Source organism: Leptopilina heterotoma, unplaced genomic scaffold, assembly GCF_015476425.1.
Source record: "Leptopilina heterotoma isolate Lh14 unplaced genomic scaffold, ASM1547642v1 Lhet_8, whole genome shotgun sequence".
In the NCBI taxonomy this organism is placed as follows: Eukaryota; Metazoa; Arthropoda; class Insecta; order Hymenoptera; family Figitidae; genus Leptopilina; species Leptopilina heterotoma.
The window spans coordinates 1,295,478-1,313,205 of record NW_025111180.1 but is presented as its reverse complement, the minus strand read 5'-3'; the positions used below and the strand labels follow the sequence as shown (position 1 = coordinate 1,313,205).

The following is a 17,728-nucleotide window of genomic DNA, read 5'->3' as shown; positions in this document are numbered from 1 at the left end:
GAAAACATTACTATTGTTAAATAAAGAATATCCGCATGCAAAGAAACATTGAATTCCAAGTGTAAGCAAATATTTCCTGAATGTGTCGGTATTAACGTTCAAAATTACAAAAAAGTGAAAATTTTTAAATTTTAAGATAAAAGTTTCTATATTTTCAGACTAAAAATTAGAATATTGTTTAGATTATATATTGAAATATATAGCTAAAATAATAATTAGTTTCTATTCATAAACTTCAATAAAAAGTTTCACATATTATTTTATAATAATATAAATCAGTTGAAGTGAATATGGAATATAAAATAAACCTTCTTTAATAAATATCAAACGATGTTTGTATATTTTGTAAAGTAATTATTTGGATTTTAATAAATTTTTTCTACTATCAGTATATGACTTTTTTCCATGTATCTCGTCGACTTGAAAACAGCTTATTAGAAACTGATTTTATATACGAAAAGTCAACAAAACACATATGTTATTTTATAATCTTGTAAAATTTTTCTACTAAAGTAAAACAATACATTATAAGAATTTTTTTTCTAGCTGTTACGTTCAAAATCTTGAGAAAAAAACACGAAGAACATTAAATTACAATAAATTTCAATGGAAAGCGAAGCCACCAATTACCCTCTTTTATTAGAAAAAGTAAAAAAAAACTGTAATATTTTATAAATATTCCACTTATAAAATTTTTTTTGTATTTCTGTCATAAAAAATTAATTAAAAACTCCGGTTCAAAAAAATTTTTGGAAAATTTTTTAAGAGGATAATAAATAAATAAATATGTATTCCTGATAAGGCACACACATTGAATTCTAAAATTCCGTTTAAACTTATGCATATGAAGACAAACATTTTTAGAAATCTAACTATTGTTAGTATATAAAAAATTAATTGAATTTTCTATATCTTTTTTCTAGAAAAATTGTGAAATTACAATTTTTTTTTATTCCATGGAGTATTGCTATTTTTTGAAATATATAACGACACTAGATTGTCATTTTTTATTTATTTCAATAATTACCATTCGTCGTTAATCATTAATAATATACCTATCGTGCAAATTTGTATATAATTATAAATTAATAATTCCTAGTAGACAATAGACACTGATTAAAAGGCTCATTTAGTTCTGTCCTTTACAATATGAAAAGAATAAAGTTTTATATTTACAAGTAAATTCGCATCTATAAATAATTATATATTTTGAGCAGTATATTGCGGTTTTTGTATTTTTAATATATAACAAGGTATATCTCAAGGATTATGACAACCAATTCTTTAAATTATAGTTTAACATTTCAAATAACAGCATTTTATGCCGATTTCTATAGTTTCATTTGAGAATATTATTTTTTTTTTAAATCTCGAAATGAGTATTTCATATTAATAAAAATATACTATACATATAAGAATAATTGCAAAAATTGATATTATACATTTCATATGATCTTCATAATCAAATTGAAATGATAATAAATAATCTTTTTTTTACGTGACAAAATTTCTCATGTTCTCAAAAATGAAGATTGATCGGGCTGATATTTTTACGAAAATTTGGTTTTTACCATTCACGAGAATTTTAACCACTATTGTAAATTCAAAAATTTGTAATTAGATGCTCCTCAAAATGTGTTTTCAAAAAAAAATTTCAAAATTTCACATGAAATGACCCATATGAACATCAATGCATATGGGACATTCCATGTGAAATTTTCATTACAAAATTTTTTTTTTTTTGAAACCATTTTTTTTAATCCTTATGAAAAATAAGAAAACACGTTTTTTTTTATTTCGTTATTGGATGAAAATTGTGGAAGTTAAGATTTTTTTAAATTCAACTTCTTTAAAGGCCGAAGACTTTTAATACGCGTTTTTCTCTCATCCTTCTAGGAGATAAAAAAATGTACTATATGAAGTTTATTTAGTTTTTCTTAAAGCTTTTAAATATTAAATAAAAAATAATGTATTTACATCGAAAGTATTTAAAAAATTGAAACTAATTAAAAAATGTGACTTTTCTCAAAATTCAATTTTTTCTATATTTTTGATGTAAATACGTTATTTTTTTATTAAATATATAAAAACTTTAAGAAAAAACGAATGAATTTCATATAGTACATTTTTTTATCTTCTAGAAGTATTAGAAAAAAAGCATTTGAAAAGTCCTCGGCCTTTGAAGAAGTTGAATTTAAAAAAATCATAACTTCCACAATTTTCATCCTATAACGAAATAAAAAAATACATGTTTTCTTATTTTTCATAAAGGATTTTAAAAAATAATTTCAAATAAAAAAAATGTTTAATGAAAATTTCACATGGAATGCTCATATGCATTGATGCCCATATGGGTCATTCCATGTGAAATTTTGAAATTTTTTTTTTCAAAACCCGTTTTGAGGAGCGTCTGATTACAAATTTTTGAATTTTAAATAGCTGCAATTAGATTTGAATTAAGTGACCCCAAAAACTCCAGAGAATAAATTTTTATAACTATTTGGAAATTTCTTGTATTAAATCCGACATTATGAATTATGAACGTTTGGCATCTAATTTGTCATAAGATTTTAAATAATTTTTCAAAAACTGAACGAAAAATCTGACAGATCGTGAAAATAAATATTAGTTCAATGTTATAATTTCAATTTTAAAAGAAAGACAAATTAAAGTTGAAATTCGGTTTTGTTGAAGGGTAAAGAGTTTAGAACATTTTAAACAATTAAAATTTCCATTTGCATAAAAATCACATTTTTTTCCTAGGGATTATTTGTTAAATTTTAGCTTATGTTACATAATTCGTCTCTTATTGACAGAAAATTGTAATTTTTATTCAAGAACAATATTGGTATTTGTTTAAAGTATTGTAAATTAAATTCTTTACTCTTTCCCCAGAGCGGATTTTTAATTCTTCTTTTTCAAACAAAATACGAAATTATAAACTTTTGCACCAATTGTTTGTTGGATTCTTCTTCAAAAATTTGCCGTTAAAATTAAAAAATCACCAAATTACCAAAAGACGAGTTTTTTTTATTCAATATTCAAAAAACCAGCGTTCGATCAATCTTTACTTTTAAGTTTGCATTTTTGGAATGATTTTGTCCCATTTTTGTAAGAATAAAAAATTTTGGTACCCTCCAACGCAAACAGTATTTTATAAAAATGAATCCTCGGAATATACCCTGCGTTAGAAAACAAATGTTACTGATAGAAAGAACATTTTACATTATTGGACTACAAAAGTCAAGATAGTAAAATAGATAATAGTTTTCAAAAGTCTTACAGAGTGTCGCATTACAATGTTTTTATTCTGGTGGAAATAAGGAAATTCATATGAGACGATTAAGTACGAAATAATGTTGTCATTTTCACCTAAGTTGCAGTGAAAAGCGCAATATTACACCTACTGTTATTAATACATATTTTAACAGTAAGTATTTCTTTTTTTTTAGGACTCATTGCGATGACATTCTCAATTTTCCCCGCACGCATTGTTCAATACTCATTAAAAATGAGAATGTAAAAACGAGGAATGCATCTAATCGATAAGTAAGTGAGATGCTTCAGCATCTGCATTTTGTAAGTTTTTTTAGTTGACTCACAAAATTAATTAACACTAAGGCCTCAAATTGTTCTTCATTCTCTGGATATTTGACACTAAAAGCGGTTAACTATTATCACTATTATTTACATTCATTATCGCAATACGAATGTTACAAGTTGATTATATGAAACTACAGCCATTATTTCTTAATATATAAGTCTAAATTGTAAAGCTAGTACGGACGAGAGTGTTTTTATTTTCTTCTTGCGATTTTGTCTTACGAGGAACCGAAATAATTATAAAAAGTCAAAAGCAAAGCTTCAATTTTTGACTTATTTCGTTATAAAAAAGTCGGTACTGCTCATTCTTCTTTCTTTCATTTGAATATTTTACTTTGAAGTCAAAAAATTCGTGGATAATGTTCATTGTCAAATCTAGTCAGTAATTGTTATCTGCGCAAAACCAATCAATGCCTTGTCATCTGGCACTTCATTTGGAGCATAACCGGAATTCTAAAAGGGTAATTAATTTATTAAATTTTAACTAATTATAGCCATGGCCAGAAGTAGCAATTTAAGTTTAAGGAACTGCTTTACTTTGAAGGTATATATTTTTATTGTAGGTTTAAAGATCTGTAGGGACAGGAACTTTATTTTTTGTAACCAAAATTATTCTTTTTAATGCTTTTGCAAATTGCAATGATTATTGACAAAAACTACTTTTTAACGTCAATGTCAACACTAGATCAGATTTTTAAAATTTTGCCTTTATGCTCAAGCATTAAGTTCCTATCTCTAATGATCTGCTTGAGTTGGTAAACATTTTATACTTTTTGTTTACTCACCAAAGGAAATGTTACTGTTCGAACTTCTCCAGAAGTGTTTATTAATTTCTGAAGATTAGCTGCTATAACGACAATATCTTTCCTATCAACTAAGCCTGCTCCCACTAATTCTGCAGCAATTCCTTCCGCTGAGTCAACTCCCACGGCAAATTCGAACCTTATATCATTAAGTTCTCGTTTTTGGTTTCTAATAAATAGATTTCTAATTAATTCAATATTTATTCGTAATCAGCGCAGTGGCGGATCCAGGGGGGGTCATGAGGGTCATGACCCCCCCCCTGGGGCGAAAAATTTACATAAAAAAAAAGGTCAGCTAATTATGGTCGTTGCTCGCCGAATCTATAAATGACCCCCCCCCCCCCTGGAGTAACTTCTGGATCCGCCACTGAATCAGCGGACCCCAAAAACCCCCGAGTACTAATTTTCATGAGCCTAGTTGAATTTTCAAATTTTTTCGTCCGCCATTTTTAATTTTGAAAAACTAACATTAGATTTGTAATCACCGACCCAAAGCCTCCAAAAAAAACCCTTGAGTAGTAATTTTCATGAACTTTGCTAGAAGTAATTTAACAATTTCCAATCCTTAGCAAAAACATTTTTTTTATATTGTTATAATTATAAGATTGTTGTAAATTTTTTGCACTATAAAAAGTTGTATAAAGTAATATAAATTTGTGGATCATTGGCGTTTAGAACTCAAAAATTGATTAATTTTCGACAAAGTTATGAATGTTCAAACACAAAAGTGGTTTCAATCGAAACCGTTGGGCACCGTTGGGCCTTAGAGGGTTAAAGGTTAATTCACACTCTTCGTCTTTTTCAAGTATATTAATAAAAATAAATTGATCTTACCGTAGTCTAAGAACTAAATTGATGGGAGCGTTTTGTTCAGCTGCTTGTATAGTCAGATGACTTTGAGCAGTTTTAACTTGTCCATAGTAATCCTCAGGATCCGGAACTTCCTCGTCACTGCTTACATTTTCTATATTATTTACTGGCAACGGTTCCTTACCATCCTCGCCACTAGAACCTCCACTGTCTTCCTCCGACGACCAAACCCATTCTCCAGTCACAGTTCTGTGCAATCGACCCGAAGTACCAGGCTGCCTTTTTGAAGCCTACCAAAGTAATTATCTAAATAAATGTCCTCAAACACTACCAGATGAAATTTTATAGCTGAACTAATAGTTGAAACCTATTCCTTATTATAAAATACACGATAAAAAAAACTATTGAAAAATAAAATATTAAAAATATATGGAAAAATTCATCAAAGATGTATTACCTTCTGAACTCGAGTCTCAAGACTAGGGCCAATAGCAACAAGTGTCTGTTGCAAATATTTCTTGTCTTTTGCCTTTTTGAAAAATGGGTGCTTTAGAAGTTCCGTTGCCGTTGGTCTGAAAAATAATTGGATTAAAAATTTTTTTTTAAATTCAAGACACATCTCAGTTATTCAGCAGCCCAGTTTGGTTAGATTGTTTATTAGAAAAATAATGACCTTTTTGTTGGGTCCTTTTGCAGACAATCCACTATCATTTTTCGAAAAGTTTTTCCATATGCTTTGTACTGATCTTTATCATCAGCTGCAGTGTCTAAAGTAGGTGGATCATTCTGCAAAGTTAGCATAAGGACTTTCATTGGCGGGTATTTATGATAAGGAGCAGTTCCACTTGCCATTTCAATAGCAGTTATACCTAGCGACCAAATATCTGCCTTGAAATCATAGCCATGATCCTGTAAAACAATTGTTGTTAAATTGCAAATTCAGAATCTACATAAAGTTTATGTTTCATTTCATTGCCTGTATGTGTTGTGTGAGTGATAAAATTTAATATTTCGAAATTTACATTCTCATAGGATAGCTTCAATTTTTATAATCTTTAACATTTCATTCAATTTTTGACAAAAGGAGATAGAACTTTACTGTTTGTGAATTGAACAAATTGTTGATAAAAGCAAGAGTATGGAAAATTTTAATAATGGTGTTGTTTAATTTTCTTAGCAGGAAAAATTGTAAAAATTGCAGGCTAAGAAATTGGAGTGTAACTTTCCTCTCTCACCTGCTCCATGACCTCGGGTGCCATCCAACAAGGTGTTCCAACAAATGTATGTCGAACTTTTTGTCGACTGAGATCTCTGCCGGTTGCTAGCCAAGCGCTTACTCCAAAATCTGCTATTTGCACCGTACCATCCTCACCAAGAAGAATGTTCCCTGCTTTAATGTCCCTAAAAATTTAATTCCGTTTCAGTAACTAATAAACCGACAATGTGAACAAAATTATTACAAAAAATCTGGAACTTATGAATTAAACCACAAAAATGTGAAATCATTATGTTTCGTCGCAGAACTAAATATTATATTTTATAGAATTGTTACGTCACCGTAACCTATTTTTAATAATAATATGTAGAATAATAATTAATAATAATAATCATGATAATTAATAATAATAATAATAGTTAATCCTAATAATAGTAATAATCATAATAAAAGTTAATAACAAAAATTGTTATTTACATATTATAATAAATAATAACTATAAATATTAATAAGAAACAATAATAATCAATAATAAATTGTAATAATAAATATTAGCAAATAATAACAAAATGTAATAAATAGTTAAATATAACAATCTTAACAACAAACTTTAAGAAATAATAATAAACAATAATAAATTGTAATAATATATATTAAATAATAGAATTGTAATAATAAATATCAACAACAACAGAATTGTAATAATAAATAATAACAAATTTAAATAATTATAATTAACTAATAACAAAGTTAAACAATTATAATTATAAATAACAAATTGTAACAAATTATAAACAATTAATAACAAAATTATAAAATAACATGAGTAATAGGGAATGTACACGTGCGATCTAATAGTGAGTCACCACAAGTGTTCCAGTAACAAAGGGGTTTCTAAAATGCATGGAAACTCGTACAATTCGTAAAATACATGAAAACTTGGACGATTCCTAAAATACATGGAAACACGGACAATTTCTAAAATATACAGGCAAATTTGGGTATAAGAAGAGCCAGACCATCAACAGCAGTTCAGTCTAAGAAAAGCAGTCTAAGAAAGCAGTCTAGAAAAGTATTCAAGAAAATGTAGTCGTCAATACTATAAGTCTCAAATTGAGAAGTGGTGCTCTGCACAAGTCAGTCTAAAAATTTCATCTATTACAGAATGAAGAAGAAACAGAAAAGAGTACTGTAGAATTTTACCTGTGAATTTGTCCATTGCTGTGAAAATATTCAAGTCCTTTGAGAACTTCTCGAAGTACCGTAGCTATTGTAGCTTCATCAAAAACACCATGTTTGCAATTCGATGTTCGTGTTTTATGTTTGATGATGTCGAGTAAAGAACCTCCTTCGAGAAGGCGCAGAACCAACCAGAGTTCTTCTTTTACTACGAAAGATGTGTAGTATGTGACTACATTCTCGTGATTGCAGGAAGACATAGCTTGAATTTCTTTCTGTAAATTTCAGGATTACACATTTAACATTTAATTATCAAATTAGTTTTTGAATGAGAGTTCGGAAAATTTGAAAATGCGCATTTAGTAATTTACTTACTAATAACTCGTCCATACTTGTGTTCCATTTTTCCAAATTTATTCTCTTGATTGCACATTTTTCTTGGCGAGGAATACAAAATGCAGCATGCACGACAGCAGTAGCTCCAACACCTTGGAACATTTCATTAGGTATAAATTAAAAGTTAATATACAATACATTGCATATAAGGGAAATAGTCCAGATGGGCGTGGTAACTCAAACCGAATTGAATAAGATTTATTAAAAATATAGTACAATGTTAGGTATCAAAATTCTATTCTAAAATGATAATAAGAACGTTATGGTCGTTTTTAAAAAAAACCAATGGAAAACCGTTTAGGAGATGTGATACCTTAACGGGACTTTCTGGATCAAAATTTAAAAAAAAACACATTGTTAAACTCTTATTTTAAAAAATTAAGTATGGTTTTTGCAAAAATTCCTTTTAAAAAACCCCTTAAGAGGATATCAAAGTCAATTCGATTTTGCCATTGAAAACTCTGTGTAAAAAATAGCATCGACTTTGACACCCCCTTAAGGGATAGAAAATTTTTAAATTTGAAATTTATAAGTCAAAAGGAAGAAAATAATAACAACCCGAGTATACTCTTCTAAACATTTTTGTTAATAAGTTTCGCTTAAATTAACATTAAGTCATCTGTCAAGTTACAAACTGTTTCTTAGAGATAAAGAAAGGTAAATAAATCAATTAAAACTCTTAATATTATTTATTTGACAATAAATATTACATTTCAATTATTAAAAAATGAATTACTGCAAGATTAAGTGTTTTTTCGGTAGTAATATTATTAGTTAATGATTATTGTTCAATCTTTTTTAGTTGAATCTTTTTTATATTTAATATTGGTTTGTTGAACTATTTGTTATATTTAGGTTATTATTATGTTAAATTGTAAATAGTATATTTATCATAGACAATATTAACCGTTTTTAATTTTCATTAATTGATTTTTCACAATTACTTAAAATTAAACAGTAAATTAGTAATAGAACCTATATTAATATTAATTATTATTTTAAAATTTTATTAATTACAATACATATTTTAATTATTAATAAATTAAATTATTCGTTTTGTTAAATTATAAAATGTGCTTCTTAATTTCACTGCTGTATTACATTCACATTACCTATTTAGATAAATTACTTTATTGCCGCGATTGTTTCTAAATGAAACAACAAATTTCAGGAGAATAAATAAACGAATACATTAGGATAATTAGTTTTAAATAAAGAATTGCTTAAACGTTTCGAAATCTTAATGATTTTCTAATTAGTAAGTCTATGAAAAATATTACAATAATTTTGAAAGGAAATTTTTGTTAAAAAAATAGTTACGGAGTGTATTTTATATAAATAATTAGGTAAAAAAAACTTGTCCTAATTTATATTCGTTTAATTATTTTCCTAAAATTGAAATAATAATCAACTAGAAAATTAGATTGATTTAATATTTTAAAAAAATGAACTTGAATTATTAAAAAAATTCGAAACTTAGAAACACTATTATTTTCACAATATTTAATTTTTTGTTTTATATTTTGGGGAAAAATATTAATATTCAAATTTACCGCGAAGATTATTAGGTTTATTATATTAAGAGAGAAACGTCATGTCGGTCTTTTGCAGTAAAACAAATAATAACCTTGGGTATAGCTGAGTCGAACCGAACAACAAAAAACTATTAAAGGTCATTAAACTTTTAAACTGCAACCTTCTATAGTATTAACTGCACAATTGTTTCTTTCATTCCATTGTTACGTTGGAGCACGAAAACAATCAACACTTTTCCGACTCGTTGTTTTCGCAGAAGTCAAAGGAGGCGAAATGTAAAACAGTCCCTTTATTTTGATGAATTTTTCTAATTCCCTGCTGCAAATGACACTAATTCTTCTGCTCCAACCGGCCTTGACCGCACTTTGCAGAGATGGTTAGGTTAGTCACGTTAGACGTACCGGTTTGAAAAGCTGGAAAACATAACGCACGTGTCGTCCTTTGTTGTGACACTTTGATGCATAATCACATCAGCAGTAATCATGAAATTTGGTCAATGTATCATGATTTTATGTAATGACGACAACCTCGATTCTCGATAGAATAGGGAAAACGTCATATACGACGAGCAGGACCGAAGTAAAAAGGATGGCATAGCATAGGGCCGGTGAGCAACTCATTATGTGGCCAATAAACCAAGTTGGCAAAAGACACTTTACGTAAGACAGTCCAGTCGCGATAATGCAATGTCGACAAAGACAAATGTACTTACCAATTACTTCTTTTAATTCGTAATCATCTTTGGTATTAGGCCAGCCTTGTACGACGGTGGTGGAGCTCCCTGACGCCATTTTGTTGCTCAGTGCCGTGCCAAGGCGAAAATGTGTGCTGGAGTTTCGTGAACCCCGTGAGAAAATTTAAGTAGGAGAAAAAATGTCTGACAGCGACTCATTCGACTCATTTGAAGCAGGGCTGCAATCCCACTGAGTAGGTGCAATTTAAAACGCTTCTCCAAATTGTTTTCACCTTAAGGGCATTTGAACCATTATGACGTCATAGGTTCTGCAAAGCATGTGTTTTAAGGCTGTGACGTCATCATGGTTCAAATGCCCTTAATTAAAGTTTTTAAACGTTACTGGCAATGTAAACGGATAGGTGACGAATCATTGTTATACAGTATAGTAGAATTTTTTTATTTTTTCATAAGAAAATATGTCAAATTTAGGTTATTTATATCGCTTTAAAATTAAAATTATATGTAAAAATATAAATTAAAAATTAAAAGAGTAACGGATAAAGGAGAATTGACTTTTGTTTTACGCTTTAATGTTTTGTTCTTCGTCAGCAAATGTGAAATACTTGTAAGTGAAAAAGATGAACAGTCGTTTCCATTCCTGTCATTCTTTTAATTTTCGATTTACTCCAATATAAGATGGGATCTTAAGCAGAGAGTATCTTAAGGTCATGTTATTCAGTGGTCACATGTTCCCATAGTAAAATATAGCACGTGACCACATGACTTGAAATGAGTTCTACAATAGGCGCCAATGCTTGACATTGGCAAGTGCCAATCCCCTCACATAATATTTTCTAAATATTTCAGTCTATAAAGTTCTTAAAATGTTGCTTGCCGCTTAAAAATACACCCCTTCAAAATTCAAAATGGCGCATCCAATATGGCGGACAAAAAAAATTAAGTCATCTAGATTCGCTTAAAACTCATTACTCTTTAGTTTTCGCGCATAAAATAAGTGAACGATGATAAATTCTATAATTCCTAGTCATCTATCATCAACCTAAAACCAGATTTATAAATTTCGACCTCACAATTACCCAAAAAATGATTTTTGAATTATTGAAATTGGATCGATTTTTAGAAAGTCATCAGCCATTTTTAATTTTAAAAATTTAACACCGGATTCGTAATCAGAGTTGTAGAACCGGCCCTTAAAATTTTGAAAATCAAATGGAACCACATTGGAGTAAGTGAGACAGATACACCGCCTGTCTCGTTCGCGATGCATGAGATAGAAAAGGACACAAATATATCTGTGTCGTAATCGCAACTGTAAAGGTACTTTCACATCTGGTACATTGTGAACGCCTTTAATTTTAACATTTTTGGGGGAGTGACGTAACGATTTTACTACATGGTGGGAGGTAAAAGTAGGGAAAAGATGAAATTAAAGACATCAGGAAAATTTAAATATCTTGTTTTTAACATTGCTATGAAATTAAAGTCATTTAATTCATAAATTTTTAAATTGTATGGACAATTTTTTTCTTCTTTCAATGATATCAGCCTGTCTCTCTTGCACTTATGATTTTCTGTTTGGTTTCCTATACTACTTTACACTTTAGGTTCACATGCGGATTGCACATTGCACCCTTCGATGGTTTCAGTGTAACTGCAAAAATAATGAAAGTTTTTCTATAATTAGAAAAAAATGAATAATGATATTGAGAAAAGTGAAAATTTATTATCTACTGTTAAAGTAGATAAACTAACAGGAGTTTGTGCCATTAAAAGAGAGTAAGCACTATTTAAAATATTAATTCTTGAAATACTTTTGTAACCTGCAAATTTATTTATTTTTCTTTTTAATTTTATGTATTTTGTATTAAAAAAAATAAATTTAAAGTTTAAATAAACTATTTATTATACAGTTATAGCGTATAATGTTTAAGTAACATAGACAAATGTACTTATCAAAAAATAAAAAATTGCAAAAAATGTAAGGTTAGAATGTATACTATTACAACTGCATGGATCACTGGATTCACTTTTTAATTAACTTTTAAAATTTTGTCATATTTCACCTAGTTTGATAGTTTTTTCCTTTTTCACCATTTTTCATGATTCAATTAATTTTTAGGTACAATATATTTTAACGACTATTAAAATTACAATGTCGAATACATAAAAAAGCTCTAAAATTTTTTTATTTTGTTGAACTTTCAATGAATTTTAATTTAAATTACTTAAAATATATGTTTATTTCAATTTACCAAAAAGTTGTTTATTAATTTAAAATTTACTTAGTTAAAATTTCAATGAATTTTAATTTAAATTACTTAAAATACATCTTGCTTAAAATTGTAATCAAAATTAATTAAATTTTTAAAGAGTTTTTCAATAATTTTTGATTTTTTACCAAAGGGTGCGGAGACTATTAAATGAGTAAAGTATTTTTGAAGAACTTAAAAATATTGAAGCTAAATGCCACAAAAGAAAAGAAAAAATGTTGAATTGTAAAAAATTCGGTTTTTCGAATTTTTGATAATTTTGAAAAATTTTAAATTTTTTACCAAAGGTTGAAGACTTTTAAATAAAGTATTTTTGAAGAGCCCAAAAAATATTGAAGCTAAATGCCACAAAAGAAAAGAAAAAATGTTGAATTTTAAGAAATTCGGTTTTTCGAATTTTTGATAATTTTGAAAAATTTTAAATTTTTTACCAAAGGTTGAAGACTTTTAAATAAAGTATTTTTGAAGAGCCCAAAAAATATTGAAGCTAAATGCCACAAAAGAAAAGAAAAAATGTTAAATTTTAAGAATTTCGGTTTTTCGAATTTTTGATAATTTTGAAAAATTTTTAATTTTTAACCAAAGGGTGAAGACTTTTAAATAAGTAAAGTATTTTTAAAGAACCCAAAATTATTGAAGCTAAATGATACAAAAGAAAAGAAAAAATGTTGAATTTCAAGAAATCCGGTTTTTCGAATTTTTGATATTTTTTAATAATTTCAAATTTTTTACCAAAGGGACTTGACTATTAAATAAAGTATTTTTGAAGAGCCCAAAAATATTGAAGCTAAATGCCACAAAAGAAAAGAAAAAATGTTGAATTGTAAAAAATTCGGTTTTTCGATTTTTTGATAATTTTGAAAAATTTTAAATTTTTTACTTAAGGTTGAAGACTTTTAAATAAGTAAAGTATTTTCCAAGAGCACAAAAATAATGAAGCTAAATGCCATAAAAGAAAGGAAAAAATGTTGAATTTTAGGAAATTCGGTTTTTCGAATTTTTTATAATTTTTGTCAATTTTAGATTTTTTACCAAAAAGTGGAGATTATTGAAAAAGTAAAGTATTTTTCGAGAGCCTAAAAATATTGAAGCTAAATGCCATAAAAGAAAAGAAAAAATGTTGAATTTTAAGAAAATCGGTTTTTCAAATTTTTGATAATTTTGAAAAATTTTAAATTTTTTACTAAAAGGTGGAAACTTTTAAATAAGTAAAGTATTTTTAAAGAGCACAAAAATATTGAAGCTAAATTCTATAAAACAGAAGAAAAAATGTTGAATTTTAAGAAATTCGGGTTTTCAAATTTTTGATAATTTTGAAAAATTTTAAATTTTTTACCAAAGGGTCTAGACTATTAAATAAGTAAAGTGTTTTTGAAGAGCCCAAAAATAATAAAGATAATGCCATAAAAGAAAAGAAAAAATGTTGAATTTTAAAATAATAAAAATTTTAAATAATAAATTTTTGACAAAAAAATGTTCTTTAGAAGTTTTTAATTATAATTCTTTTAGCACTATTGGAAAATGATTCACATGAAGTATTATGATTTTTAAATTTATTCTCAACATATTGACTATAAATCAAATGTGTGCTTGTAATTTAAAAATCTTTACAGTTACGACTTTCAATCCCGCAGATTCGTAAATTGGCCATATTCTTTTTTTCTAAAAGCAAAAAATCTGTTAGTTTAATTTTTTTGTTAGAGCTATTTAATAACATTGTAAAATAAAAATTGATATTTTTTGTACAGATTTATTGTTGAAGATCACGTCAGGCAGTTAAGTAAAGAATGCTTAACAGTAGATGACAAACAGAAGATTGAAACAAAAGTTAATAATGAAGAAGCACAAGATGAACCTCCGAATAAGAGAATGCGAGAAGATGATAGAAAGGATAAATTGAAAGGCCAAAATAAAGCGAGACCTCCACCTTTCAAACCACTTAAGGAAAACAATTTATGCCCTTACATTATGGATCAAGGTGTCGATGAACCAGTGAAAAAGTGTACAAATCAAAAATGTGCTTTCATGCACGACCGAGTTGAATATATGAAAATAAAACCAGTCGATGTTAGCGAGGAATGCCATATTTTTAGTATAATGGGAAAATGTCCACGAGGTCTTTCTTGTAGAATGGGTTCGCAACATTTAACGGCAGACGGTTTGAATATAGTAGATAAAAATAAATATGAAGCATATCAGAAAAAGTCGCCAAGTGTAAGAAATCAAATAACTAAAGATCTTCAAGAGAAACTAAGAAAGTACAAGTACAATTTTTCCAAGGCAGAAAAGATCATAAAACTGAATAATCCTATTAAAAAGAATGCGGAGAATAAACAGTCGTCCGAAAATGAACCGTTAGTTAACAATTTAAATAGCAACGTCGATGGTGGTGTTGATTTAAAAACGAAGGATTCAGAAACTGGAAATGTAGATAATAAAAAGTGTCAAGCAATTGGTCCTGCTCTGGATACAGACATCATTAAACTGTTGCCTAATGAAAAGAAAAAAATCGATTGGCGGAATAAAATTTTGCTCAGTCCTCTGACAACTGTGGGAAATTTACCTTTTCGGAGAATTTGCAAAGAATATGGAGCAGACATAACTTGTGGAGAGATGGCACTTGCACCGAGAATATTAAAAGGAGCTCAGGAAGAATGGGCCTTAATTAAAAGGCACGAATCTGAAGATATTTTTGGAGTTCAAATTTGTGGAAATAATCCTGGTGTTCTAACGAGATGCGCTCAACTTTTAAATCAAGAATCGGACATTGATTTTATTGATCTCAATCTTGGATGTCCAATTGATTTAATTTATAAACAAGGATCAGGATGTGGGATGCTTAATAGAGCGAATATTTTGGAAACTGTTGTTAAATCTGCTTCACAAATTTTGAATATTCCCTTTACTATTAAAACTCGAACTGGAATTTACTTGGATAAACCCATTGCTCATAATTTAATGCCAAAATTTAGAGATTGGGGTGTTGCAATGATTAATGTAAGTAATACCTTTAATTAAACTCTAATAAATTAAATTAAACTCTATAATAAAATTTGAATTTTCTTTTTAGATTCATGGAAGATCAAGGGAACAAAGGTACACAAAACTAGCCGATTGGTCTTATATTGAAAAATGTGCTCAGGCTGCGAATCCTGTTCCAGTTTACGGAGCTGGAGATATTCTATCGTTTTATGACATAAACAGACTAAGAAATACTTATTCTACTATTGCAGGAGTGAGTATTGGTCGCGGTGCCTTAATTAAGCCATGGATATTTCAAGAAATTAAGGAAGAGAAATTAATAGATATCTCTAGCGCAGAAAGATTTGATATTTTAAAAAAATATGCTAAATATGGTCTTGAACATTGGGGTTCGGACACTCGAGGAGTAGAAACCACGAGAAGATTTATGCTTGAATGGATTTCCTTTTTGCATCGGTAATGAATTTATTTATTTATACACAAAAAGCTTCTTCAGGGTTGCCACAAAAATTTTATTTGTTTCTGATTGACAAAATTTTTACTTCTTTTCTGATCTCTTTAAAAAAATTCAAAATACATTTTATTACATTTTATAAAAATTCAATTAATTTCATAAATCTAATAGTATTTTCTAAATTCAAATGTCTTTAAAAAGGGAATTAAAATTTTCGGTATCAGAAGTTTAAATATTTTTTACAGATGATTTTTTACAATATCATGACTTCAAACACAACTTTCATTAATTAGTTTTAAACGATTGGTGACGTCACCTTTCAAGCCTTAAATTGAATATTTGATTTACGAAATAATTTTGAAGAGAATCTATCACAATTAAAAATTAAATGATACAATTTAAGAATTTATATATAAATTATAAAGAAACTGTATATGAGCCACCAGATAATTTATATAATCACGCACATAATTTTGATAGACATTTTAATTGGCCTCTATAACATCCACAAATTAACTTCAAAAAAAAATTTGTTTTAATCACTTTTAATTAAGTTTCTATGAGAAATTACTTTAAAAAATTTTTGCTGAATTTAATATTAATTGTGGATATCAATTGAGGGTCCAACCAATTGTGGTTGTCCCCTAAGTTGAACAATTTTTTTTCAATTTCAGTTTTTTGAAAGCATATTTCGATATAGAAAATATTGTTTATAAAAATTAATTTTAATTATTGCAGGTATATTCCAGTCGGAATTCTAGAACATCCTCCTCAGAAAATGAATGAACGACCTCCGTTTTATAGAGGCAGAGATGAAATGGAAACTCTAATGGCGAGTTCAAACTGTGCAGATTGGATTAAAATATCGTGAGTTTCTTCATTACTTTGTATCTTTTCGAAGTTACTATTTTCAAAAAATGACAAGTTTTAGTTTTTCCTTCAACCCAATTCATTTTCTTTATAGTAATAAAATTGTTCTTTTCAGTGAACTAATACTTGGAAGAGTACCTGATGGATTTCACTTTCTACCAAAGCATAAGGCAAATTCGTGGAAGTAAAAACAAAGTTATTGATGAACAAAAAGATTTCTATTCAATTCAAACTTAATGTTACTTTCAATTTAAATAAACTTTATGTAAATTATGCAAAATAAAAGTTGTGATATGGTTAAAAATTTATAATTAACACTAGTTGAATTTTAATTTTATTGAATGCGTAGGTACGAAAAATTTCCTACAAAGAAATTATTACAACTCAAATATTCAGTAAAATGAAGTTTTAAATGAAAAAAAGTAATTGAGAGAATTTTTAAGAATATCATTTTTTATTAAATTGAAATTACTATAAAGAGAAATATTATTTGTACGAAATGTTTAGAAGAATAGAAGTTTAAGAAAAAATTTTATATGACAAAAAATATTTCATACGTGAAATTGTTATTCTGAAATTTCATTTAACAGAATTTTTGATTGTTCAAAAATCCATTTGAGAGAAAGTTAGAATAACTATTCAGTAGAATATCTGTTTAGACAAATTTTAAATAGAACAGAAGAATATTAGAAAAAATGTTCTTTCAGTCGAATTTTTATTTGATTAAATTTCCATTCAATTAGTTTTCTACATTTCAAGCATACAAACCCTTTTTACAAAATTTACCAACGTACAACGGGTAATTATCTTCTAAGCTACCTAAATCCAAAAGATTGTTTAAATCCGTAAAGAAATGCGATTGATAATTAATAAAATTGAAAATTAATGTAATGACAGACTGCACTATGCGTT

General features: G+C 27.7%; 2 protein-coding genes across 4 annotated transcripts in view; one reads left to right on the top strand and one right to left on the bottom strand.

The window, feature by feature from the left end:
- Nucleotides 1–10,467, bottom strand: part of LOC122511020 (serine/threonine-protein kinase OSR1) — a 55,811-nt gene extending 45,344 nt beyond the window's left edge. The window contains exons 1-9 of one of the 3 annotated variants that reach the window (XM_043626013.1): nt 10,256–10,464; nt 7,987–8,099; nt 7,636–7,886; nt 6,443–6,617; nt 5,890–6,125; nt 5,674–5,788; nt 5,241–5,506; nt 4,389–4,575; nt 994–4,056 (exon numbers count right to left, since the gene is read on the bottom strand). In XM_043626013.1, coding sequence (XP_043481948.1) covers nt 3,979–4,056; nt 4,389–4,575; nt 5,241–5,506; nt 5,674–5,788; nt 5,890–6,125; nt 6,443–6,617; nt 7,636–7,886; nt 7,987–8,099; nt 10,256–10,334 — 1,500 coding nt within the window. In that variant the 5' untranslated portion in view covers nt 10,335–10,464 and the 3' untranslated portion in view covers nt 994–3,978. Of the gene's footprint in view, nt 1–993; nt 4,057–4,388; nt 4,576–5,240; nt 5,507–5,673; nt 5,789–5,889; nt 6,126–6,442; nt 6,618–7,635; nt 7,887–7,986; nt 8,100–10,255 lie in introns of those variants that run through there. The other 2 variants (XM_043626014.1, XM_043626015.1) reach the window with 2 other exon arrangements.
- Nucleotides 10,468–11,639: 1,172 nt separating this feature from the next.
- Nucleotides 11,640–17,127, top strand: LOC122511013 (tRNA-dihydrouridine(47) synthase [NAD(P)(+)]-like). Its single transcript, XM_043626006.1, has 5 exons — nt 11,640–12,016; nt 14,259–15,507; nt 15,581–15,948; nt 16,685–16,813; nt 16,932–17,127. The coding sequence occupies exons 1-5, from the start codon at nt 11,931–11,933 to the stop codon at nt 17,002–17,004; spliced, it is 1,905 nt and encodes a 634-aa protein (XP_043481941.1). The 5' UTR covers nt 11,640–11,930; the 3' UTR covers nt 17,005–17,127.
- Nucleotides 17,128–17,728: the final 601 nt, after the last annotated feature.